This window comes from Eumetopias jubatus, unplaced genomic scaffold (assembly GCF_037043125.1).
Source record: "Eumetopias jubatus isolate StellerSeaLion01/CBP00866 unplaced genomic scaffold, mEumJub1_p1.0 scaffold_1, whole genome shotgun sequence".
Taxonomy (NCBI): domain Eukaryota; kingdom Metazoa; phylum Chordata; class Mammalia; order Carnivora; family Otariidae; genus Eumetopias; species Eumetopias jubatus.
The window spans coordinates 85,651,214-85,677,375 of record NW_028274807.1 but is presented as its reverse complement, the minus strand read 5'-3'; the positions used below and the strand labels follow the sequence as shown (position 1 = coordinate 85,677,375).

At 37.3% G+C, this 26,162-nt stretch overlaps 2 protein-coding genes, 1 long non-coding RNA gene and 1 pseudogene across 5 annotated transcripts in view; 2 read left to right on the top strand and 2 right to left on the bottom strand.

Annotated features, from left to right (window-relative positions):
- The window catches only part of MRPL47 (mitochondrial ribosomal protein L47), a 40,559-nt gene extending 39,086 nt beyond the window's left edge, over positions 1-1,473 (bottom strand). The window contains exon 1 of one of the 2 annotated variants that reach the window (XM_028100833.2): positions 1,255-1,473. In XM_028100833.2, the coding sequence (XP_027956634.2) occupies positions 1,255-1,451 (197 nt within the window). In that variant the 5' untranslated portion in view covers positions 1,452-1,473. The remainder of the gene's footprint in view (positions 1-1,254) is intronic. The other variant, XM_028100832.2, reaches the window with a different exon arrangement.
- NDUFB5 (NADH:ubiquinone oxidoreductase subunit B5) lies at positions 1,449-23,792 on the top strand. Of its 2 annotated transcripts, none has more exons than XM_028100835.2 (6): positions 1,449-1,662; positions 8,241-8,329; positions 9,692-9,758; positions 11,268-11,329; positions 12,333-12,439; positions 16,682-17,339. In XM_028100835.2, the coding sequence occupies exons 1-6, from the start codon at positions 1,539-1,541 to the stop codon at positions 16,800-16,802; spliced, it is 570 nt and encodes a 189-aa protein (XP_027956636.1). In that variant the 5' UTR covers positions 1,449-1,538; the 3' UTR covers positions 16,803-17,339. The 2 variants fall into 2 exon arrangements, with proteins under 2 accessions (XP_027956636.1, XP_027956635.1); XM_028100834.2 differs by lacking the exon at positions 16,682-17,339 and adding an exon at positions 22,797-23,792 and having other exon boundaries at positions 1,463-1,662.
- LOC148165029 (uncharacterized) lies at positions 22,541-26,134 on the bottom strand. The gene is made up of 2 exons (XR_015768734.1): positions 25,429-26,134; positions 22,541-23,354 (listed from the first exon to the last, which is right to left on the bottom strand). It is a non-coding gene; the product is annotated as an uncharacterized LOC148165029 (long non-coding RNA).
- LOC114207191 (U4 spliceosomal RNA) lies at positions 25,727-25,858 on the top strand (annotated as a pseudogene).
- Positions 26,135-26,162: the final 28 nt, after the last annotated feature.

Here is a 26,162-nt window from a genome sequence, read left to right as displayed (position 1 = left end):
CAAACAAATAAATAAAATCTTAAAAAAAAAAGAAAATGTGACAAAATTGCTAAGAAGTGCTTAATAAAGATGAAGAGTATATGGTTATTCTTTGTATTGCTCTTACAATTTTTCTGTTGGTTTGAAATTTTTAAAAATAAAAAGTTGGGAAACAAGGATAAAGCACAAAACTGCATATATGTAAATATGATTCTGGCTTTATTTCAAAATTACATGTATGTGTATATATGCAAAGTTAAAGAGTGGAAGGAGATCTTTATGTATCAGTGGCAAAAATTATAGTCTATTATTACTTTTTTCAAAACACTTTGCCTTATTTTCCAAAATGTCTGCAAATGAACAGATATTCATTTAGTAATAAAAATCTAAAATTTACTTTGAAGAAAAAAGGATGAGGAAAAGACGATTGATCTAATTTGTAACCTTTATCAAGTTACAACCTTTGAGCCTCTACAAAAGGAAAAAAATATTCTTATCTCTAAGGTAAGTGTAAGTTATAATACTGTAGCACATAACAGATGCTCAACAATTGTCTGTGCTGGATTCAAGGGCGCATACATTACTTCCTTTCAAGCCGGGCGATGGGCTCCATCGCCAGAGGAGTGTGGAGCCTACTTAAAAATATATACATATATATAATAATTAAAAAAAATCCGACATACCCAAGTATGTATAAAATTCAACTCAATACACACAAAAGCCAGGATAAGTGAGGAAACCATACGCCATAAACTCTAGTTGGTCCGTCCAGAAAACAAACTGTTTTTCCAGAAATAATGAACACCAATATATAGGTCGTTCCTTTCTCACACCTGCAGGGCTACTTTCCGTTCATTTGACTACTTTTCATTTATCCACTGAACATTACCAAACAATCTCTGTGATAGATTCTGGAAGTACAAAGGCCCCTTCTTTTTTATCCATCCAAACCTGACTCCGTTCCATAACCAAAAACTCTTCAGTGCAACTCACCCAGCCAAATAGGATGCTTCTGTTATCTCTAGGCTTAATTCAACAAATACTGGATATGCACAGACCCCCTGGACTGCCTGGTCCACAGGAGGAGACAACAAAACGTTTGAGGAAAGAACGGAAATGTCGGAGATGAGCGACTTTTCTAAGGTCATTCCCTCCTCACCCAAGTGCGTTCGGTCTCAGCCATCCGCACGGCCTCTCAGCTGTTTTCAGCATCTCGGCAGCCAAACAAGATCTAAAGTCGGAGAGGAGAACAAACCTACTCCTCACATCACTTACCCTGTGCTAGCTAGGGCCTTAGGATTTAAAAGCGACCTGGAAACCTTGAGGCCGATTAAGACTTTTCTGCAAAGAACGCCGAAACCGGCCGCAGCCATATTTCCACAGAAGTAAGCACAACGCTGGTTTCCTCCAATAACGTCACTTCCGCCGACCGGATGGAGAAAACAGAAGTAGGCTTTGCCCTCACTCAACATGGCCACTTTCCGCCTTCGCCCTGGTTCGTAAATTGGCTCTTTCGGCTCCCGTTACTCGCCCCAGTTTTTCAATTGCCCTTAGTAGCTATGGCGGCCATGAGTTTATTGCAGCGGGCTTCGGTCACTGCAGTGGCCGCTCTCTCCGGCCACCGGCTTGGTACTCGGCTTGGATTCGGGGGCTTCCTCACCCGTGGCTTTCCGAAGACTGTCGGTGGGTGCTAGATTTGGGAGAAAGCGCGCTCAGGGGATGTGGGGTGAGAGATGGAGAACTCTTCCCGGGTGACCTTGGTGAGATCTGGGAGAAATTGCGGGCCTGCGGTTTGAGAGGAGAGACGGAGCGTGGTCTTTGTGAGGAGACATGGGTTTTCCTGAAGGAATCAGATCGTTCGCTTTTAAATTGTTAATTAGCATTTGTGAACACTTTGCCTCTCAGCCATTCCAGTTGGTGTGAGTTTGCGGATGAAGTTGAGGTTAAAAAGGCATGGAGCTGAGACCTGTGTTTCTCAGGCACCAGATTCTTTGTACGTTCCCCCGCACTAGGTGCTAGTCCCACAATATTGGAAGTCATGTTGTCCAGGAGCCCACCGATGCTAAGTAATACGTAGGCAGGTGGAGAGGCTCAGGGCTAACTCATTAAGTAGGTACAGTGCCTACACGGTACTTTTAGGGTCCATGAAAATGTTTTAATTTAAATTTATTTTAAATCCAGAAGAAAAAAAACACAAACCCTGCGTTTTTAGGGTTAATGTTAATGATATGTGGTAATGAATCCAGCCTGGATTGTATTCGTTTTATATCAACGCAGTCATAAAATAATAATTTTAATATCTTCTCAGGGAGGAAGGGGCCCATGAAGGAAAAGTCGCTAGGTAAAGGAAAGTCATGGAAAGGCTAGTTGGAGCTTCTTGGAGACTGTGTATTGACTTGTAGGAGGATGAATAATGGTAATAGCAAAGCCTCAGATGCCTTGTATTCAATCTAATTCTTTCAAAGACTGCAAAGTAAGTACAATGTTAGTATCCCCATTTTACTAATGAAGGAACTGTGACAGTTATGACAAAAATCATGCAGTACTGCATCAAATTTAATAATAACAGTAGCTAACATTTATTGAACACCTATGTGCCGTGTACCATCCTAAGATTTTAAAGGTATTAATTCATTTAATGCTCTTGGTAAAAAATATACTATGAGCTATCTGCCCTATGCAATAGAAGCAGGTAGAGAGGAAGTGAAGCCAAAAAGTTCTCCACCCTCAAAATACCTTTCTCTGTTTACTCCTTTATTCTTCTTCCAATTTAATTTGAGTTATGTCACTTCACATGATGAGGCATTATACAGAGACTTGTTTCAAAAATGTTGGAAAGAACTAGTGGTATTCAACAAATTTCCAGCAGGAATTTGAACCTGTTAAAAAACTACATGTGCAAACATTCTTTGATAAATTCTGTTTGTAAGCCATTTTTGATTACAAATATCCTCTTCAAATATTTGCTGGGGATAGTATTTAATCATGCTTTGCTGGAGATAAACTAAACTAAGGTAAAATCTCACTCCCAGATCCTCTTTATACATTATTCCCCATTCTTGGAGTTCTGGAAGGATGTATACAGATAATCTACACCCTTTCCACTGGGAGCAGGAAAGGATCTAATAGCTACACTAGAGTTACTGTGTTTCAGCCTTATACCTGCTTTCAAAGGTATTTTGCAGGTGGTCTCATCTATCACAGTTGAATGAAAGGTTTTAATCTGCTGTATTATTGCTTATGTCTGCCCCTATGAGACTCAGCAGTGTAGAGAACCTTGCCTTGTTTTGTTTTCCCTGGAGCTAGACTGCCTACTTTCAAATCCTGGCTCCAGAGTTTAGTAGCTGTGTGACATTGGGTCATCATATCTTGGAAGCTAAGCGGAAGGCAATTACTTGGAACCTACGTGTCTTCATCTTTTAAAAAAGAGGATGTTTATTACAAGTATGTTTATAAATTCTGTTAACAGAGAAAATAAATCTAATCTCTTTCCTACTGACAAGAATTTATAACCCTGAAATATGTTTCTGCATAAATTTGCATTTTTCTAGAATGTCATTTTGAAAGGTACTTATATCTTAACATAAGAACTGCTTTAAAAAAAAAGAGGAGGATAATTTTAACCTACCTCATAAGGGCGTTGTGAAGAGTGAGTGGGAAAATCTACAGCACCTGGATTTAGAAGCATTAGCCTTCTACAGAGCCTTGTGGCCACCCCTGTCTTAAACATTTGGTACTGTCACGTTATCTTCATTCACTGTCATTGAAAACCTTTCTCAGGAAGTAAGCACATACAAGTATTCTATTTACATTATTTATTGTCTTATATCAAAGGATTCCAGGAATGAACTTAAGTTCTTCCCTCAGCTGCAGGAGCTTTAACTTGAAGACTGATGTGTGCATATTATGGTTTAAAAAAACTGAGAAGTTGGGGCGCCTGGGTGGCTCAGTTAGTTAAGCGACTGCCTTCGGCTCAGGTCATGATCCTGGAGTCCTGGGATCGAGTCCCGCATCCCCCCTGCTCAGCGGGGAGTCTGCTTCTCCCTCTGACCCTCCTCCCTCTCTTGCTCTCTATCTCTCAAATAAATAAATAAAATCTTTAAAAAAAAATAAAAATAAAAAAATAAAAAAACTGAGAAGAGTATTTAAATGATTATATAAACAAAGCAGTATGGAGTTAATTCAGACATAGAAGGTGGGACATTTTAACTAGATTCTGGATAGTTTTGACAGGTGCAATTGGCAGAAAAATAGAGGATGTATTTTTTGATGTATGTGAATATGGGGCGCTTGCGATAGGTAGGTGTTGAGCGAGAAGGCTTAAGAAGGGGAAGTTGGGATTAAATTGGGGGAGTGGAGGGACTGATTACAAAACCAAAGTTATCTTAACTCTTGTAGGCTGCAGAGAGTGAATGTTTTAGCTGAGAGCAACATCAGTAGTGTTTTGGGAAGATGCTTCTAAATATTGGTTGGCTTCTGAGGAGGTCTTGATTACTTAAGCCAGTGAGTGAGGTGAAGAGGGCATGGAAAGAAATACAAAGTTTGAATCGTAGAATCAAGAGGCCTTGTCAGCTGGTGAGCAAGGGGTAGGTGCAAGGAAGATGAGTGTGATTTTTACCCTGGGTAATTGAGTTGGTGGAGTCATTAACTGGGAGTAGTCTGAGAATGAGAGAAAGAAAGTGGCTGATTTTCGATTGTTGTAATGAAGACACAAAATCTACATTATCTTATTTGATCCTCACAAATATCACAGTTATCAAAAACAGCTTTCCTGAGGTTATTTGCATTTAAAAAAATTGGTTTTTGAGACTTGAGTTTCATATAGCTAAATGAATACCTAGTTGAGGAAGTCCAGGTTTTAGAGAATGGTAGAAGATGCGTATTTTGGTGGAAGGAGAATCTGAGTTCCAGAAATCCTGGCAGTCACCTGGTTGTAAGCAGTGTTCACCCTAATATTTTTAGATTGTAAGCAGATGGCCTTACTACATCAACAACAAATCATGAAGGCTCAGAATATTTGAAAAGAGTTTAGTGCTATGAAGTACACTTTAGAACAGCTAATAGTAATAATAGTTATTTACCACATTTAATGACACGAGTAATTGTTGTTTAACAGTAAGGTAATTATATGTAAAGAAAGCAAGCAGTTCGCTTTCCTAACTGCATTAATGTTAACTAGAATGCAGCCAGACCAAGTATTCTTCTATAGTTTTTTGTTTGTTACATTTTCCATATCTATTAATAGTGTTATTCATAATCAGTTGTCCCCAAAACCATGCAGAGCATAATCCATCTCGCTCTCTCTGTGGGGTATGTGTGTTTGTGTGTGTGTGTCTTTCTGTCTGCCTGCCTGCCTGTCTGCCGGATTGAAAAGGAAAATTGGGAGTACGCTGTTTCTTCTGAGTAGATTTACTTTCAGAAGGCGAGGAAGGATCCTGACTAACATTTAATTTACTTAAGAAATGTAAATTCAACAATATTTATGGAGCACCTACCATGTGGCAGACACTGAAGGGTACTGGAGATACAGTGCTGAATAATACAGTCCTTGACCTGATGGACTTTAACAAAGTAATCAGGCTTAAAAAAAAAAAATCAGGCTTAGTGTGTATTGTTCTAAAGGAACTAACCGAATGATGTTAAGGAGGATAAGTGGGAGGCCAGCTTTCGATAGGCAGAGAAGACCTTTTCGAGGAGGTTACATTTGATCTTGGCCCTGAAGGATGAGGTGTGGAGGTGACTATTCAAAAAGCCTGGGGAAAAGCTTTTGGGCAAAGAGGAAAGTAAGTGCAAAAACATGAAGCCTGGAACGAGTTCTTGGAGTTGGAAGGGAATCATTGAGACTGATAAGGTCCAATGGTATGCCCTTTTTTTCTAAGACAGGCCATAAGTTCAGATTCTTTGAGGAAAAGGACCTTAGAAATCCTCTAGGCCAACCCCCAGAGTATCCTTGTTACATCCCATTGTTGATACTTGCATAACTCCATAAAGGGGAACTGGAGATGCAATCCAATTTTATTTTGAACCAGTAAAATTGTTAGAAACTTCTTCCTTGTATTAAGCTGAAAATTACTCTTTCTTGATCCTGGTTCTTCCTTTCAGGTCAATACAGAATAGTGTAAGCCCTTTGTCATGTGATAGCCCTTCAGCTATTTAAAGGCACTTACTGGTTTCTACCCAGACTTCTTTTTTGTAGGCCAATCGGTTTCAGTTCTTTAAGGCTCACTGTATCAGTTTCCAGGTTGTTTGCCATCCTGGTTGCTTAAATTGGGGTGTGCTCCAGATTGTTTTCTCTAAAATAGTGTACTCTGGGATGGACACACTTCTGCAGGTGTGGTTAGGAGATGGGGGTGGGTGCTCCTGTTTTGACCCTATGCTTCTAGTACATAATATTAGGATTGAACTGTCTTTGGCCTTCTTAGTAACCACATCACACCAATGACTCTTCTTAAATCTGTGAGCAACTTTTGGGGAATGCAGTCAGGACTTTCCACTTACTATATTTAATCCTTTTAGAATCAGCCTTTTGTAAATGTGTATGAAGACTTTTGGGATCCCACTTCATCCTCAGTGTAGTAACCACTCTTGTAGTAGTAGCTTTGTGTCATCAGGCATATTTTCACCTCATCCAGGCCATGTATAGAAGTCTTGACCTCTCAGGGCTATGGAGAGAGCCTTTTGGCAGGTTATTGAATTAAGTAACCAGCACCTTTTGGATGTAATCAATCAATCAATTACCCATTACAAATTCACCTAACTTGCTGTTTCTCTCAGCTTATAATGCACCTTCTTTATACTCCCCCACCCTCACCATCCTGTGTAAATAGGAACTTCTGGGCCTGTTTTTTTGCTGACATTGCATCCTGTTTCTTCTCTTTGTTGTCCTTATAGATGTCTAACTATGTTTGTTGCTCCCAGCGGAATCTATATCTGTTTTAGACTGTAGGCCTAGCACAGGACCTGCACGTAGTAGGCACTTAGATATTTATTGAATTAATGAGTGGTTTATACTGTTATCCAGCCCTTTTTTCCCCACCTAGTCCACAAAGAATTCCATTGTATCTTTCAAATTATTTTCTGAAGTACATAATTACTTTGTCACATTCTCTTGTTATTGTAGAAGCCTTAATGGTATGAATTGTACCCAGTGAATTCATGCCAGCTTCTAATTCTCTTATGAATTAACCTAAATTCATCGCAAGCTGCTGGAGGTGATACCAAAATTAAGAATGCAGTTCCTGCCTTCAAGACATTTATATTCCAGTGGGAGCAGTGCAAGCAAGTATGAATATCACTAGAATATACAGCAGTTCAAAGGTAGGAGAGATCTCATATGCTTGGGAAGAGGGTTAGTTCCTTGGAGGATAAAATGCCATCTGGGCCTAAAGAAGAGATTTCAGGAGAGGGGAGGGCATTCCAGACATTTAAGCTTGAACAAAGGATACAAATCTTTATGACCGCTATCATGACTGAAATTCCTTTAATGGCAATTAGTTTTTTATCCCACAGTGATTCTCATGTGAATTTCCTTGAATACAGTTACACACAACAGAAGCAGTAACTTCAGTTTCCCAGTAACAGTGAGATCCTTTCCTGCTTCCAGCAGAAAGGGCTTACAGTGTTTGCAATGGTCCTTCCAGACATCCAAGAAAGGGAAATCGTGTAGAAATAAGATCAGGAGTGAAATTTTGCCTCAGTTTATCTCCAGTGAGAGTTGATTACATACCATCTGAGGGAGAATTTGAAGAGGACGATATTCACAATCAGAAATGGCTTACAGAGTGATTTTATCGAGATTGAGTGTTTACTTTCGAACAAGTTCAAATTCCTGCTGGAGATATGTTGAATAAATGTTTTTCCATCTATTTTGCTGTGAGCCCCTAATGTATATTGCCTCATCATATGAAATGACACAATTTAAATTAAGTTTCTTTATTTAATAGCTTTAGCAAATATTTATTGTAGAGGTAAACAAAGTAGCCCACCAAGAGTATTTGACCTCCCTGCCTGCTATGGAAACAAATTCAAACAATTATTTAGATATTTCTTTAACGTTGAATAAAAATAGAACTATAGTTTACAACAGTATACCAGTCTCTGTTTAAAGATATCTGCTCTGCCTTTAGTAGTCAAATACGTATTTTTATCTTAATTCATATTAAAAATTTATGCATGTACATTTTCTTATAACCTGATTTGATCTCAGAATATAACAGTATACCTTGAGCCTTGCATATAACAGGGTAATTTAATATTTCCAGCTCCTGTGCGACACAGTGGAGACCATGGGAAGAGACTGTTTATCATCAAACCATCTGGATTCTATGACAGGCGTTTTTTGAGTTTATTGGTGAGTTAAAAAACTTTTCTGAACTAAACTCTTTACATACAAATAGGAATGTGGGTTTTTTTTTTTTTTGTCTAGAGAACATCTTTCATTTTATGAAAGATGTTATTTTGTAAATTCATATTTATTTTCTCAATAGATATTGAGATTTTGTAGTAATGTCTGATTTATTCCTGAATTTCTTTTTAAATTAGTGAACCTTTACTTCATAAAAAGGATTCATTGTATTGGAGGTAAAATTTGAGCCATTCCCTTATTTTTAAGATTGTGGGGTTTTGAAATATAATCTGTGTTCCCTGCATACACACACACACCAAAATCTATAAATTATAGAACTTTGAAAATGGATTTGTTTGGGGATAGTTATCTGTATTACTAAAATATTCTTTTTTTTTTTTTTTTTTTGAGTAAAAAGATACAAGTTTATTAAGTGAAGATACAGAAAAGGCTCTCAAGAATGAGAGGGGTCCCGACAGGGTTGCCCTAAAATATTCTTTAAATTACCAAGGAACTCACTGGAAGACTTCTTTAAATAAGTAACTCCATTATTTTGGGTTATAATTTTTTATTTCTGTATTGTTCAGGAACATTGATTTCAGAGGATCAAGTGAGCTACTGGCTGTATATTTGTATTTCAAGGCTCTGTAATGGAAAAGTAGAGGCTTGGAAGATGGAAGATTGTGTGGATTCTCTGCCACTGTTCCTACAGCTGTGACCATTTCAGCAATGGCTGCCCTCTAGACCTTTTGCTTGCCCTTTGTGCTTAATATCCCTCCTCTTGGTTGAGCTCCCACTTTTCTTGTTATGACCAACTCAAACTCTACAGTGGTTGAAATCACTCAAATGTTTTTAACATTTTTATCTTAATACAAAAACTTTTCAACTTTTATTTCATTGTGTTAACCAAAAAATGAAAAATCACTTAAATAGATATTGTATTATACTTGTACAATTAATCCTTACTTTTTTCTTTCATTTTTGGTACCAAATATAGGCATCTGTAAAAGAGTAAAAGAAAACCTCAGAAATAATTTGGTATCACATCTTCAATTTGGCAAGTTTATTTTACAGGCAATGTAAAGAAATAAAAAATTGTAGACAGTTTGAGAGTGGGGAAAGAGTTAAGAAATGGTTATTTGAAAACTTTTTTTTTTAAAGATTTTATTTATTTATTTGACAGAGACACAGCAAGAGAGGGAACATAAGCAGAGGGAGTGGGAGAGGGAGAAGCAGGCTTCCTGCAGATCAGGGAGCCCGATGTGGGGCTCCATCCTAGGACCCTGGGACTATGACCCGAACTGCAGGCAGATGCTTAACAACTGAGCCACCCAGGCACCCCTGAAAACTATTTTTTAATCTCAACAGAAATTCTACATTTTGTTGACTGGGATTCCAGTAGCAACTGGCATAACTCTGGTGAATATATTCATTGGTAAGTACCTCTCCGACTAAAACCTATGTACATTAATAACAAAGAAATTATGGATGTTATAAAGAAAAGTTATTTGTTTTTTAATCCTTTTTTTTTTTTAAAGATTTTATTTATTTATTTGACAGAGAGAGAGAGCACAAACAGGGGAAACGGCAGACAGAAGGAGAAGGAGAAGCAGGCTCCCTGCTGAGCAGAGAGCTCAATGCGGGACTTGATCCCAGGATCCTGGGATCATAACCTGAGCTGAAGGCACATGCTTCACTGACTGAGCCACACAGGCTCCCCAAGAAAAGTTATTTAAATAATAAACATAGGCATTTTATTAAACATAGGGATTTTATTTTACAGTAACCAAATCTCAATCTGCAATAGTATACAATGTTTTTTTTTAAACATTTTTTTTTTGCTCCAACAGCCTTTAAGGTCATCAACTCTGTAGAGGCCACAAAAGGCTTCAGAAAGCTTTTCCAAACCAGCTTTGACAAACCAGAATAAGGAAAATAGAAATAGAAGTGGAAGAGAGGCTGAGGGATGGAAGAATTTTTTTTTTTATCCATCTTGGAACACATAAAATTATAATCTAAAAAAGAATGAAATTTGTGAAAGACAGCTAATATTAGATTTTCATGGGAAATTCTGCCCAAAGTACTTCTAACATCTTGAATCCTAAAATGTTTTGTCTAGTAGTGATAGGGAAAACCAGAAGGAATAATGTGTCTTTTATTATATTTTGTTATACTATATAAAAACAAAGTTTGAAACTCTAATATAATGCCTATAGGCAATGCCTTACACATTGAAGACATCTAAAAAATATCTAATGAATGAAATGATTTTCAACCACATTAAAGTAATTAAAATACAGTCGATCTTTGAATAATGTCAGTGTGTCAACCCCCTGCTCAGTCAAAAATCACATATAATTTTTGACTCCCCCCAAAACTTTACTAATAGCCTATTGTTGACTAGAAGCCTTATCAATAACTAACACATACTTTGACTGTTTTTTGTATTATATACTGTATTCTTATATAATAAGTAAGCTAGAGGGGCTCTGGGTGGCTCAGTCGGTTAAGTGTCCAACTCTTGGTTTAGGCTCAGGCCATGATTTTGTGGTTGTAGGATCCAGCCCCGCATCAAGCTTGGCCACTCCCCAGCGGGGAGTCTGCTTCTCTCCTTCTTCCTCTTCCTCTGCCCCTCCCCACCTGCGCACATGCTCTCTCTCAAATAAATAAAATTAAATGAAAAAGTAAGCTAGAGAAAAAATGTTAAGAAAATCTTAAGGAAGAGAAAATACATTTACAGTACTGTACTGTAAAAAACCCATGTGTAAGTAGACCCAGGCCATTCAAACCCATGTTGTTCAAGGGTCAGCTGTGTTTGAATCTCATTGGTACAAACAAAAGTTCCTTTAAAACCACAAGAAGTTGGTTTCTTACTTAAATGGGGAAGAATTAATATTATAAACTCTTGATACTAAAATTGGACATCACTATTTTCTCTTACTAGGTGAAGCTGAGTTAGCAGAGATTCCAGAAGGCTACATCCCAGAACACTGGGAATATTTCAAGGTGGGTATGCGTCATTGAAAGTTACTTTCTGTTAGGTGTCTTGTCAGTGCACTGATTAATGTCTTTATTTAGCAATTATGCTATTGTTTTATATTCAGTTTTTGATATCAAGTAGATGGCATGTTTTGTGCTCACTCTTTACAAGCAACTTCTTTTGGTAATTTTCTGCATTTTATTACTTTGATCGTTACGGTTTTTTAAAGTATGACTCTAGTGTGTTCTTATCCTAGCAGAGTAACAGTCAGAATTTATCCTAAGTTCAGTGCCTGAGGAAGGATGTTACCCATGCTAATGCTAGCTGCTCTTTTTTGAGCACCGACTGTGTAGCAGGCACTGTGGTAGTATTTTGCAAATATTCTCCAATTCCGTGTGAAATGTGCTATTATTATTCCCAATTCAGAGATGAAGAGACAGGCTTAAAAGAGGGTAAGTGACCTGTCCAAGAATTAGGGTCAGTATTGGAACCTAGGTAGGCTTGGCCCGACAGCCTGTACTGTTAGTCATTTTACTACACTGTCACTGCTACTAAAACCTAAAGTTAAATCTGTTACTTGCCTTTACAAGTGTTGTGGTGAGATGGCCTTGATTAGAGTGAATACTATCATGTTTTATTATCTGAATGAACTGTATTTCAGAAAAGAAATGTATCATTATCATACATTAAGGCAGGTCGTAGTTTCTCTGTGCTGAGAGAAGGAGCTTCAGTTTTTGATCACCAAACCCTGGGTTTGGCTCCTAAATCTGCCACTCAAAGTACTCAGTGTAGTATAATGGCGAAGAGCACAGGTTTTGGAGTCAGACAGACCTCGTTTGAGTCCAGCTGCTGACACTTAGTGCAATTTGCCCATCTATAAAATGGGGACAAAAATAGTATCCACCTAATGGATTAAAATTAGTAGTTGGCATTGAAGTATTATTAGTTTACCTGAGATGGCCATTTTAAAGAATAGGAAACTGGAAGAGCAAAGTACTGTTCAGAAAATAAACAGATTTTCTCTTGTAGCATCCTATATCAAGATGGATTGCCCGAACTTTCTTGGATAGCCCTGAAAAGAATTATGAAAAAACAATGGCTATCCTTCAGATTGAAGCTGAAAAGGCTGATTTACGGTAATAAATAAATAAAGTGGGAAGGGGGGGCAAGGAAGAAAATCCTTTCTTACTATTGTAAGCCATGAAAAAAAAATTTAATAAACTATATCAGCACTACAGAATGCTCCATGTAAAAGGGTAAAGATAGGGAATAGCTTGTTTAGAGTGGAGTTTATAAGTTGGAGACTGAGAGACTACTAGTTGATAATATCTGTCAGAATAAGAGGAATTCTTTTTAAAATATCCCACTCTTGAGTGCAAGGCAGCCCTCCCCTCCCTCTGCTCCTATTCCCAATTTCCTTTCCTCTTCTGCCTAGTCTCATCCTTATAGGTGACTACTACTTAGTTCTTTTTTTTTTCTGTTCATAAAAAAAATTATGCATTAAAAATATATTAACACTAATACTTACCCTTTACATCGATGTGGAAGGAACTGGAGGGTATTATGCTGAGCGACATAAGTCAATCAGAGAAAGACAGTTATCACACGGTTTCACTCCTATGTGAAATATAAGTAACAGTGAAGAGGACCATAAGGGAAGGGAGGGAAAACTGAATGCGAAGTCATCAGAGAGGGAGAAAAACCATGAGAGACACTTAACGGTAGGATTGCTGGAGGGGAGGTGGGTGGGAGGATGGAGTAATTGGGTGATGGGCGTTAAGGAGGGCACGTGATGCGATGAGCACTGGGTGTTATACACAACTGATGAATTATTGAACACTACATCTGAAAGTAATGATGTAGGCTATATATATCTGCGACTATATATATATATATATATATATATGTTGGCTAATTGAATTTAAATAAAAATATAAATAAAAATATATTAATACAAATAGAATCCTCTTATAAGTACTGTTTTGCACCCTGTCTTCATTTCACTTAAATATATCTTGGTGATCTTTCTATAATAGTATATACCCCATTTGTTTTAATGGCTGCATCATATATTTCACTGGTCCCATGTTGTTGGTACTTAGGGTTTTTTTTTTTTAAACAATCCCATGTTGTTAGTACTTAGGTTCTTTCCAAGTTTTTTGATAATATACATAGTGCTATGGTGAATATCCTCATATATAGATTTCTGCGTATTTAGTGTATCTGAAATATAAATTCCTAGCTGTGGCACTGATAAACCAAATGTTTTATGTTTTAAATTTTAGACAGATGTTGCCAAACTCTTTTCCAAAAAGTTGTACCAGTTGTTTTTTCTGCCACTAATACATGATAATTTCTGTTTTCCATGCCTTTCCCTGTAAATGGAATTTATCAAACCTAAACATTTTGCTGATAAGATAGTTGGAAAATGTTATTATTTTAATTTTGTTTTTTTTTTTGGTAAGGTTGAGTATTTTTTCATGTATCTGTTGGTTGTTTGTATTTGTTGTCCTGTAAATTGCCCATTTTTCTACTAATTTATACATTTAATTAAAATACCTCTTTTGGGTTTTGGTGCAATTATGTTTTCCCAACTTGTCATTTGTCTTTTGATAGTGTAGAATTTTTTTGCAACTAAAGTGTTTTTATGTTTCAGATAACAAAAGTATAGTAGTAGCTAATATGTTTCTGAACGCTTACTATGTATTAGTGTTTTAATTACTTTATATATATTTACTCATTTGATTATTGTCAGGTTTGTCAGTCTTCTTTAGCTTTTGGGATTTTGTGTCATGCATAGGTCTCTGATAGTGATTAAATAAGCAAATATATAAGTCCAAATTATTTTAAATGTTCAGTCATGTTTCCTTTTGCTACTTTTAAATGTGATCCTGTCTGAGATTTATCTTAGTGTTTGTAGTGAGGTTTACATACAGTCACATGTACCCATTAAGTTTGATAGGTTTTTGACAAAGGTAAATAGCTGTGTAACGACCACAGTCAAGATCATTTCCAGCACCTACTGAGCCTCTTTGTGGTTCTTTCCAGTCATTCCCCATCCCTTCCTCCTGGCCCCAGTCCACCATTGATCTGCTTTCTGTTTATTCTCTTTTAAACTTTGTAGTTTATAAAAATTGTTATGATATTAAAAAATATTTAAATGATTAAAGGAACGTATGATGGGCCTGTTTCCTAGATTTGAAATTATACACGTATATAGTTACCATATGGAATTGTTGTTAAGTATTTAAAAGCGTGGAACAGCAATATGGCTCATACTTCGTAACATTGGTCTTTTTTGACTTCACACATATACCTTTGAGTTCCAAAAGACAGAGCCCAGAATTCCTTAGACATGTAGAGATTTTAAACAATTTCCAAGCAAAACAAAGTAAAAACAAAAACAAAACCCTGGCTTCTACCCCCAAAGAAACGATGCCATTGTGAGGATGGAATGAGAGTACCTACATTTTTTAAAAAGTATATTTAGGTATTTGGAAAACTGAAGCATAAAAGAAAGATACAAAATAGAAAGGGGCTATCTTCCATAATGGTCTCTCCTTAGAGATGACTATTTATTACGGCCCTCCAGACTTTTTAATACTCTCTGCATGTGTACTCATACATAGTCGCAGATGATTACTTTCTATTTTTTAATGAAATGGGAAGATGCTACACATATTCATGTTATACCTTGCCTTTTTAATTTAACCATATGTGTATCATCTGTATTTACTATATACAGATTTTTCTCATTCTTTTTAACAGATGCCTAGTAGTCTCTTATAAGGGTGAAACATAATTTATTTAACCAGTCCTTTTGATGAATATTTTAATATTTGCATTTTGGATAATTACATTCTAAAGAGTAGAAAAGAAAAAGGATAATATGAAGATATATAATCCTGAAAAAAAAAAAGGAAAGAATAGACTCTCTTAGATACACAATCACAAAGGTTTGTAGTTTCTCATAGACAGGGGATAGGGTTAGTGAGCTGGTTAAGGTTAATAAAGTGAATTATTTAACTATGATAAGTTTCCAGTCATATGAGAAATTTAATATGTAGTCTATAAGAATGGAAAGAAAAAGTTTGATGGAGAAAAGACTATCTCATTTTTTATTTCAAGTTTTTATCTAAATTCTAGTTAGTTAATATATAGTGTAATACTGGTTTCATGAGTAGAATTTAGTGATTCATCGCTTTACATGTAACACCTAGTGCTCAACACAAGTGCCCTCCTTAATACCCGGCACCCATTTAGCCCGTCCCCCGCCCACCTCCCCTCCTGCAATGCTCAGTTTGTTCTCTATTGTTAAGAGTCTCTTATGGTTTGCTTTGGAGAGGGACTGTTTCAGGAATATGTGGTCTCAAGAGGTTTTCTAAAAGGCCAGAAGACAGGAACTGCATTACCATCATTCATGTGAAAGTGATCTGTCCAGATAAAGAGCAGGGACAAGAGGAGAGAACAGATTATCAATTCAAGTGGTGTTTTGGTGATTAAAAACAGGATTTGTTGGCTAACCACCTAGCAAAATAATGAAAGTCAAAAATAAGTCCCAAATTTTGCTTATAGGTGCATATCAGATATATGCATACACATCGATCTATGGAGGTACATTAATACTTTACATAAAATGCTTTATTTATTTTTAAGATTTTTGTTTATATATTTGACAGAGAGAGAGCACAAGTAGGGGGAGCAGCAGAGGAAGAGGGAGAAGCAGGCTTCCCAATGAGCAGGGAGCCTGATGTGGGGCTTGATCCCAGGATCCTCAGATCATGACCTGAGCTGAAGGCAGATGCTTAAAGACTGAGCCACCCAGGCGCCCCACATAAAATACTTTATTTATTTTTTTATTATAATTTTGAATTACTTTTTAAAAAACCATGCATAGTAATTTGCAGAAAATTAAAATGTAATGTATAATTTCCCCACTCCGATTCCAACCTCACCAAGCAAAGTTCCTCCCCCTAAGCTCCAGTCCAGAAACAGAGCCGTCCCGCGGGTGCAAGGAGTCAGGCGCGCCCCGCAGCCGTGGTCTCAACGGTAAACCGTGTACCTGGTTTTACCTCAGCTATCCCCAGGGTTTGGCCAGGGTATGTGTGTCTCTCACAGGGGCTAGGGACCCGATTCCAGATCCTGCCGTCAGGAGGCATGGAGGGAGACCGTCGAGGACACAATCCCGAGTCCCACAGACGCGGAGGGGGACTCCATAGGTTCCAAAGCCAGGTGACCGAGGTCCCACATAAAATACTTTAGATAATACTTTACACAAAAGCAAAAGACTCTCTGGTGGTTATTCTTTATGGAGATAATCCATTAACTTTGCAATTGGAAATGCTGGACCCACAATACTGCTATCCTGTTTGTTATAGGTTACAGGAGCTGGAAGTGCGAAGGTTAATGCGTGCGAGAGGTGATGGTCCCTGGTATCAGTATCCAACTGTTGATAAGGCGCTGATTGATTATTCTCCAAAAGCAACTCCTGACAATTAATCTTTTATTTCTCTAAATACAAAGTATATTCTCTTTAGGGGAAAATTAATCAATAAATATATTCTGTATTTTTGCTCACACGATGAATAAAAGATCTTCCATTGTACTATTTCTCAACACTGGTTTAGATTAAGACTTTCGTGTGGGATTTCATTTTTTTTTCAGCTTTATTGAGGCATAATTGACAAAATGTAAGATATTTAAAGTGTACATTGTGATGATTTGATATACATTGTGAAAGGCAGAATAAGACTTTTGATTTGTGGATTTTGGCTTCCTCCTTTAAGAAGGTTTATCATATATTTAAAAAAAATTGGGCAAATAGGAATTTATGAACTCCTGAGGGTGTGTCTTTGAAAGTTTGATGTTTCATTTGTCTGATAATTGGAAGTTAGAGAAGTCTAATTATATTAAATATCAGGAAATATAGTAGTTTACATACATGTCTAAATTATTCAGAGGTGATTCAGAATTTTAAATTACATAATTACTAAACTAAGCATTAACATCTTAATAAACAATTTTTCAGTGAACAAATCTCAGTTGAATATTTTCATGCTTTCTGCCTTAAAACTTTTTTGTTACTAAAGTGATTTTTATTGAACTATAGTAGACACACAATGTTACATTGGTTTCAGATGTGGTATAGTATATTATGCTTTTTAAATGCATACACACTTGGGCGCCTGGGTGGCTCAGTTGGTTAAGCGACTGCCTTCGGCTGAGGTCATGATCCTGGAGTCCCGGGATCGAGTCCCGCATCGGGCTCCCTGCTCGGCAGGGAGTCTGCTTCTCCCTCTGACCCTCTTTCCTCTCGTGCTATCTCTCATTCTCCCTCTCAAATAAATAAATAAAATCTTTAAAAAAAAATGCATACACACTTGCACCCCTTTTCTTAGATGCAATCTCTTAAGATTCCTAGAGTCCTTTTTTTTTTGTAAACACTGGAAAAGTTGCACAATGTAAAATGATTGCTGCAAAGATTATAAAATGTGAGTAACAGCTGAAATAATGGCTATCATTTATTAAGCATTTACTGTCTGGGGAACACTGTGCTAAATGATTGTATTTTTTTTAATGTTTTATTTATTTATTCATGAGAGTCAGAGAGAGAGAGAGGCAGAGGCAGAGGGAGAAGCAGGCTCCCCGCCTAGCAGGGAGCCCGATTCAGGACTTGATCCCAGGACCCTGCGATCATGACCTGAGCCGAAGGCAGACGCTTAACCATCTGAGCCACCTAGGCGCCCTAAATGATTGTATTTTTTCACATTAATTTCAAAATCACTGTATGAGGTACTATTACTATGTTTTACAGATAAGAAATTGAGGCTCAGAGATTTTAAACACATACTCAATACTTACAGAAATAAATATTTACACTTCAACTTCCAGAATGACCTTTAGCTTCAAAAATCCATTGTTTTCAGGAAATACCTTTCAGTATCCTTGTGCCCCAGAGAGGCACTTAGTGCCCTTTACAATCCAGCCAAGATCCTTTGGAGTAGTTGCATTTTCTTATTTCCCCAGAAGAGGGCTGCCTCACCCAACTACTTCCAGATTTCATCCTGAAGATTCCCTAATGCAGTCTAATTACCACCTCATAATTCTAACAAAGGATTTGAGGGAAGGGCAAGCAGTCCCTAAGCCTCTGTTTACAAGAATCATTCAGTTTTACTGTAAGAGAATGGAGGCAGATAGGTCTTGAGAATGGTAATTGTAAATTATGCTACATCTATGTACATTTATGTTAACATTTTTAAGAATTTATAGGTTACTTTCTGGCATTATTAGATTTTCCTTTATTGTCTCCTTTCTGCTAATATAGATGTAAGAAAACACGACATAGAAATACCGAAAGTATAAGAAATACTATTAATGCCACCAACCATAAAGAAATTTGAGAAATTTCCTTCAGTCTTCCTTTTTTTTTTTTTTTTTTTTTAGATTTATTTATTCATTTGACAGAGAGAGACACAGCGAGAGAGGGAACACAAGCAAGGGGGAGTGGGAGAGGGAGACGCAGGGCTTCCCACCGAGCAGGGAGCTCATTGCGGGGCTCGATCCCAGGACGCTGGGATCATGACCTGAGCCGAAGGCAGACGCTTAACGACTGAGCCACCCAGGCGCCCCAGTCTTCCTTCTTTTAACATAGCTGGGATCGTATGAATTTTTTTTTAAGGTTTGAAAGTGTTTCTTGAAGGGAAATTTTAATAAAGCTAGTATATATATGTTTATATTGATTTTTATGTAATTTTTTTCTAATTCAAATATTTAAGCTTATTATATGTTAGTCACACAGTAGACATATTTCCTCCCAAGAGTTTACTCTTTAGTATAAATGGTAGATGTTAAAGTAGAAGTTATATGCACTGGGTTTGACAGGAAGAATGGCATTGTAGCAACCTGTGGGATCCCAAGCTAGCCTAAGGCAACATGGAATGTTTATAAGCTCAATTCATTGCATCTGGAACATAGTAGACATTGAGTAAAGATCTTTTGAGTGGATGATACATGGATTTAATATTGTTTTGGGTTATCTTTATTTTTTTTTTTTCTTCTGCAATTCTACAGAGCCCAGCATGGTGGGCTTGTTGGAATTGAGCAGACCTCAGACTAAATCCTGAGCTTGCTAATTACCAGGACAGTAATGGTGACTATCATCTACTTGGTATCTGCTGCATGTGTCAGACACTGTACTAGGAACTTTGTATTTAATCTTCCATTTTATCTTATATTTGGAAATTTTCATCACTGCTTTGAGCCCTATCTCTAAAAGAAATGATAATCTTCGTCCCCTGGAAATGTTGTAAAAATTACTGGGACAATGTAAAGTGCCTACTACACTAGTAAATAATAGGTGATGAAGACTTCTCTCTGCAAGATTGAAATGGTCCACTCCTTTTTCAAGAAAATTACTAAATATCCCATACTGTCTCTGCTTCAAGCCTATTGACTTTAAAGAGTAATGGAGTTTCAGGTAGACTAGAGCCAATGGGCAATGTTTTTGACACTACTTCCAAACCATGGAAGAAGTCCAAATTCTGGGCGCCTGGGTGGCTCAGTTGGTTGAGCGACTGCCTTCGGCTCAGGTCATGATCCTGGAGTCCCAGGATCGAGTCCCACATCGGGCTTCCTGCTCGGCAGGGAGTCTGCTTCTCCCTCTGACCCTCTTCCCTCTTGTGCTTTCTATCTCTCGTTCTGTCTCTCAAATAAATAAATAAAATCTTTAAAAAAAAAAAGTCCAAATTCTACAATGTAAATTAAGCATACTATTCTCATTAGAAAAAAATACACTGCTGGAGATCAAAAAAGAGTTTGCAGTAATTCCTGGGCTCAATCTCTTATGTCACTATTTCTCAAATTTCAGTCCTTGATTTTAACTGTTTCTATTTTGCCTCCACGTATGATATATACTTAATATTCTCTTTAAATTGACCTTTTTAAACTTTAAGTTTGAAAAAAGAAATGTTATATGATGACTATGAATAGAAAATCAGGCCCTTGTCATAATTAAAAAGTTTTTTAATATAACTATTATATTCCACCTAGATTCTGTTGCCCACCCAAAGCTCTGAGCCTAAGGCCTGGCTCTCCTTTTGTTGAAAATGGAGAATTTTAAAAGGAAATTAGTGGTGTTAAAACATACCAGTACCAAATGGAGGCTTTTCTTGATGTAATTAAATGGAGAATTGAAAAAGCAGTAACTTAGTCATGATGTGATGAATTATATTCTCCAGGTACATGCCCACATCTTTTTTTAAAATATATTTTCTTATTTTTATTGAAGAATAATTGACATGCAATATTGTAGTAGTTTCAGGTGTATAGCACAGTAGTTCAGTATTTATATACATTAGGAAATGGTCACTGTAATAAGTCTAGTTATCTGTCACCATTTAAAGCAGTTACAATATTATTGACTATATTCCCTATGCTGTACATTATAACCCCGTGTCTTATTACAACTGTTAGTACTTTTTAATCCCCTTCACCTATTTCGTCCATTTCCCCCCCAGCAACACCCTTTTCTTGCAACCATCAGTTTGTTCTCTATATCTGTGAGTTGGTTTCTGTTTTGTTTTGTTTTTTAGAATTTACATATAAGCAAAGTCATGCTATTTCTCTTTTTCTGTCTGACTTACTTCATTTAGCATAATACCCTCTAGGTCTGTCCATGTTGTCACAAATGGCAAGAATTCATTCTTTTTTTTATGGCTGAGTAATATTTCATTATATATAAATGTCACATCTGCTTTATCCATTCATCCGTGGATGGACATTCAGGTTGCTTCCATATCTTGGCTATTGGAAATGATGCTGTGATGAACATAGTAATGCATATATCTTTTCAAATTAGTGTTTTCATTTTCTTTGGGTAAATACCTAGAAGCAGAATTGCTGGATTGTATGGTAGTTCTACATATGCCCACTTTGCAAATTTTTATATATTTCATTAGTATGGCAGTACTATTGACATTGGGAAATATGTAAATAAATATCCTCTAACATATCAATTAAAATTAATCTTAATTCACATTTTGATTTGTTTTAAGTTATATATATTAATTGCTAAAGCATATCACTTAGCATCACATTTAGTTAATTATCCAAAAGCATAAGTTGTTCAGCACTGCACATCAGAATCCAACCACAGAGTTGGTTTTTGGAAAACATTTGAACAGAACCTACCTAGAGCTACGATCTCTTTTCTATTTTTAGCCTAATCACATATCTAGGAATTTATCTTAAGGAAGTAATCCACAAAAATGAAAAAGTTACATACACTAAACTCCTAATTATATATATATATAATGTTATATATATAGCATTATATTGTATATAATGTATATTGTATATAATGCTATATATTATATACGATATAATGTTATATATATATGTATAATATAGTGGAATATAGTTATATATATGTAATAGTGGGAAAACATAATACGTACTTAATAGGAGAATGGTTGTTAATTTACTAACATCACTTGATGGAATATAATGTAGCAATTAACGATTATAAAAACCGTGGCAATGAGGGGAAACACCTATGTTAGTTAAAATACAGGTACCAAAGCTATTATAAAACCAAAAATATATCACAAGTGCGATGGAAGTTTACTTATCTTTGTAGAGTGTCAGCTGGTATGGTGGCTCTCCTCCATGAAATTCCCAGGATGTTAGGCTCCTTCTGTCTTGTTGCTCTGCCATTCTACACATGCAGCTTCCACTGCGTGGTTCAAGATGACTAATCTAGCCTCAGCTGTCATCATTAAATCGTAGCCAATGGGAAGAGGGAACTAGAAAAGGGAAATAGAAATGCTCTTTCTCTCTAAAACATATGCCTGGAAATCACATGTCACTTCTGTTCCCACATCACTGGACAGGACTTAGTCACATGATTATAACCAGCTAAAAATTTTGGAGAATGGATGTTGAAGGGAAACTAGAGTCTCTGCCAATCTTCTATAATGTTTTTTTTTTCTTTTCAATCTTCTATAATGTTAAGTGAAAATAGGATGGAAAAGTAACCGCATGCTAAACAGTAATTAATGCAGTGGAGAAGTCAGGCAACAATTTGACCTGATGAGCAAAATTAACATCATACACGCAAAAGTTAACCTCAGATATGAGGGACATAGGGATGTACCCTGAGAAGAACATGACCCAGGCAGTATGCCAACCACGAATATATAACCTCAGTGTAATTCAATCAAATTACAAGGAAAGATAAGCCAAACAAAAATGGTAAGTGTATTTATTAAAAATATGAATGTCATAAAAGACAAGGAGGGTGCCTGGGTGGCTCAGTTGTTAAGCGTTTGCCTTCGGCTCAGGTCATGATCCCAGGGTCCTGGGATCGGGCCCCACGTGGAGCTCCCTGCTCTGCGGGAGTCCTGCTTCTCCCTCTCCTACTCCCCCTGCTTGTGTTCCTGCTCTCGCAGGATGTACATTCTTTCCCCCATCATTTCCCATTATTTTTCCCATTAGAATGGAGAATGACGGTGAACTGTGGTAAAGTTAACGAGGTGGTGATTTCAACTTGGCTGATATTCCAGAGATGATCTCCTTACTGAAGCAAATTAATACATCTCCTGGCATTCGGTTTGCAGCTACTGATCTGGTGAAAGTATTTGCTCCGTTCAGATAAACAGGTTTGCCATCACCTGGAGGATAAGTAGCACAAGTCTAAGGTCACGCCAATTCTCCGATTCTGGATCATAACATAAAACCTGTAGGGGTCTTGACCAGGGGTTGGCAAACTTTTCCTGTAGAGGGTCAGATATGAATACCCTGGGTCCGTATGGTTTCTGTTGCACTTTGCTGTTGTAGCACAAAAGCAGTCATAGACAATATGTGAATGGATGAATGTGGTTGGGTTCCAACAGAACTTTATTTACAAAAGCAAACTGCAGGCTGGATTTGGTCCATGGGCTGCAGTGCGCTGACTCCTCATCTTGGCCATCAACATCTATAGGACATCATGTTAATCCCTATAGTGATGACAATGTGCAGACAGGACCCGGAGAGCAGGAAGAGGCAGATGTCCTGTGACAGAGGATAGAAGATATATTCTGAGAAATATAGGGGGTTGCTGTCCCAGTGAAACTCCAGAGAGGAATTTAATAATATAGAAGAATGAAGGTCAAGTTCTTCATCTTGAGCTCTCTAACTCTAAGAATGAGGCATGGGGCGCCTGGGTGGCTCAGTTGGTTAAGCGTCTGCCTTCGGCTCAGGTCACGATCCCAGGGTCTTGGGACGGAGTCCTGCTCAGCAGGGAATCTGCTTCTCCCTCTCCCTCTGTGCCTCCCCCGCCTTGTGCTCTCTCTCTCTCAAATAAATAAATAATTAAAAAAAAAAAAGAATGAGGCACAATGTTTGATGAGTTTCTTTGGATTTTGGAGCCAATATGTATCATATTTAGGTAACCTGCTTTACTAGGAAACCTGAAAAGCGGCCTGTGGCCCCATGGTGTGCAAGTGTGTGTCTCTGTGTGTGTGTGTGTGTGTATATATATATATATATATATATATATATATATATATATATAGTGTGTATATATATAATTTTTTAACCATATTTACAACAGGCTTTTCTACACCTGAATGGAGGACATGTCTTCTTGTGTGCACATGGAAATGGCAAGTGGGCATGAGTAGGGATTGTGTCAGTTTGGCCTGAAAGGCAGTATGCCTACCTATTTCTATGAGTAACTTATGAGTCAGGCTTCTGGAAGAACTGTGGTGAGTATTACACATCAGAGAACTCAAAAGGTGAACAGGGATCTCAGATTTCCTCTCAAACTGAGTAAGAGCTTACCTCCTCATCTTGATGCTGAGAGTTTTTCAAGGAGTTTGCTCATTCCAGTGTGACCCTACCTTCTAGTTATGCAGACTGCCTATAAACCTAACAGCAGAAACTTGCTTAGTTTTATATGGGTGGTGAAGGGGACAAACAAGTTAGAAAGAGGGCAGGTGGAAAAGAAATTGACATAATCAGTGTTAGTGTAAAAAGTTAACATCTCCCCTTACTAAGAAAAATAAATGGATAGTTAATGTAAAACATCGAAATAACAGAGAAAAGCACAAAATTTTTTTTCACTTAGAGATAACCACCATTAACATACGGCCTATTCCAGTCGAATCTCTTTTCTCTGCTATGACTACGTATATATGTGTGTACGTATTTAAACAGAAGGATAGTGTATGTGCTCCTTTATAACCTGTCGTTGAAGTCTGCATTAGAGTGAACATTTTTCCATGTCAATGAATATTCCTGTATCGCATGAGTTTTGATGGTTATATAGAATTTTCTCAAATGGAAAACATATTCCATTTCTTAAGCAGTGACCTATTGTTTTACACTTAATAACCAGGGCTTCCTGCAGAGACTATCTGCCAGGATAGAACATTTTATGGATATGCCTCCACGACAAGCTATCACCATATATGGCTTTGCTAGATAGATCACTGCACACTCCCGGAGGGCATCTGAGGTCAAGAGCTATTCCATTAATTGAAATAATTAAGATATCTTTCTTCTTTGTAGATTTCCCCAATTCCCCTTTTTGGCATTAGTCACAGTAACATTCATGTCATGTTTTTAATGTAACCTATGTTGGTTCTGGGAACAACATTTGTGAAACAAATGTGTAATTTGTTGTGAATTTGTGAATTTGTAAATTTGTGAAACAGTGTATTTTATCTAAAAGACACAAAGCTGACTGCAAAACATAACTATTACAATGTCACAGATGTGAGTCATTCACTTGGTAGGTACTTACTGAGTGCCTAAAATAAACAGCGGTACCTTTCTGGGTGGGCAATATTCCACAATGTGCAAGGATAGTAAGAGAAATAACTTCTTTCAGAGTGTGTTATCTGTATAAAGGGAAAATATATGGAACCCTGACTAATTAAATAATGTACAAAAGATGTCATATGGCAGAATGCAGTGATGGGTACAGGCAACAGGGGCTGTCTGTATTTAAGATCGGTCCCCGAGGGTTGGAGCGCTCAGAAAAGGCTTGAAAGGACTGAGAAGATTGAAAGGAGCGGAGAGCTTTCAACCAATTCTAGGAGACAAGTACGTTTATTCTCGGGGACAATATAATTGTGCTTACCAGAAGTAGGTGTGGGACTGAAGTCTGAAAGAGTGCCAAAGGGCGAGGTCCTCAAATGCTGGGCCATCGGAGGCAGACTCACTCCGACATCCAAGGAGGCTTTGGAATAGTAGAGTGATGTGGTGGCCTGAATACTTGATGTGGAAAAAGTTCTTAATCTTAAGTCCTCTGAAATCTCTTCAGCAAGGCTGGATTTATGTTGGAAGTGAGAATTGTTTACCCATCTTCACTTTATTCCTGGCTCTTTGATCAAGATCTATACAAAGAAACCAGGTCCGTTAGTAAGATAGTCTGGTTGAACTTTGCCCAGTGGCAGTGTTGGAGCCAATGAGATTTTTATCTGAGGCGCCATTATTGCTAATTGGAAACTTTTCCCAGCAAAGTAGTCTGGTTATAAATTCATATGTAGAATTTGCAAAATTAAAATGTTCCAGTAACTGAACCAGGTTTTTTTTCCCTGAAATGGCATGATTAAGACATTGTCTTAATTCATTGACATTTCTCTTACTTTTTGTCTCAATAAATTTTTATATTATAGGGGTGCCTGGGTAGCTCAGATGGTTAAGTGAGTCTGCCTTTGGTTCAGGTCATAATGTCTGGGTCCTGGGATTGAGTCCCACATGGAGCCCCGCATCTGCTCCTGGCTCAGTGGGAAGTCCGCTTCTGTCTCTCCCTCTGCCTCTCTCCCCAGCTTATGCTCTCTTACTCTCTCAAATGAATAAATTAAAAAAAAT

Excerpts from the sequence above, each read along its gene's own strand:
- NDUFB5 (XM_028100835.2), top strand. The coding sequence starts at position 1,539 with ATGGCGGCCATGAGTTTATTGCAGCGGGCTTCGGTCACTGCAGTGGCC. Across the intron at positions 1,663-8,240 it reads TGGCTTTCCGAAGACTGTCG|CTCCTGTGCGACACAGTGGA; the intron begins GTGGGTGCTAGA and ends TAATATTTCCAG. Across the intron at positions 8,330-9,691 it reads GGCGTTTTTTGAGTTTATTG|AAATTCTACATTTTGTTGAC; the intron begins GTGAGTTAAAAA and ends TAATCTCAACAG.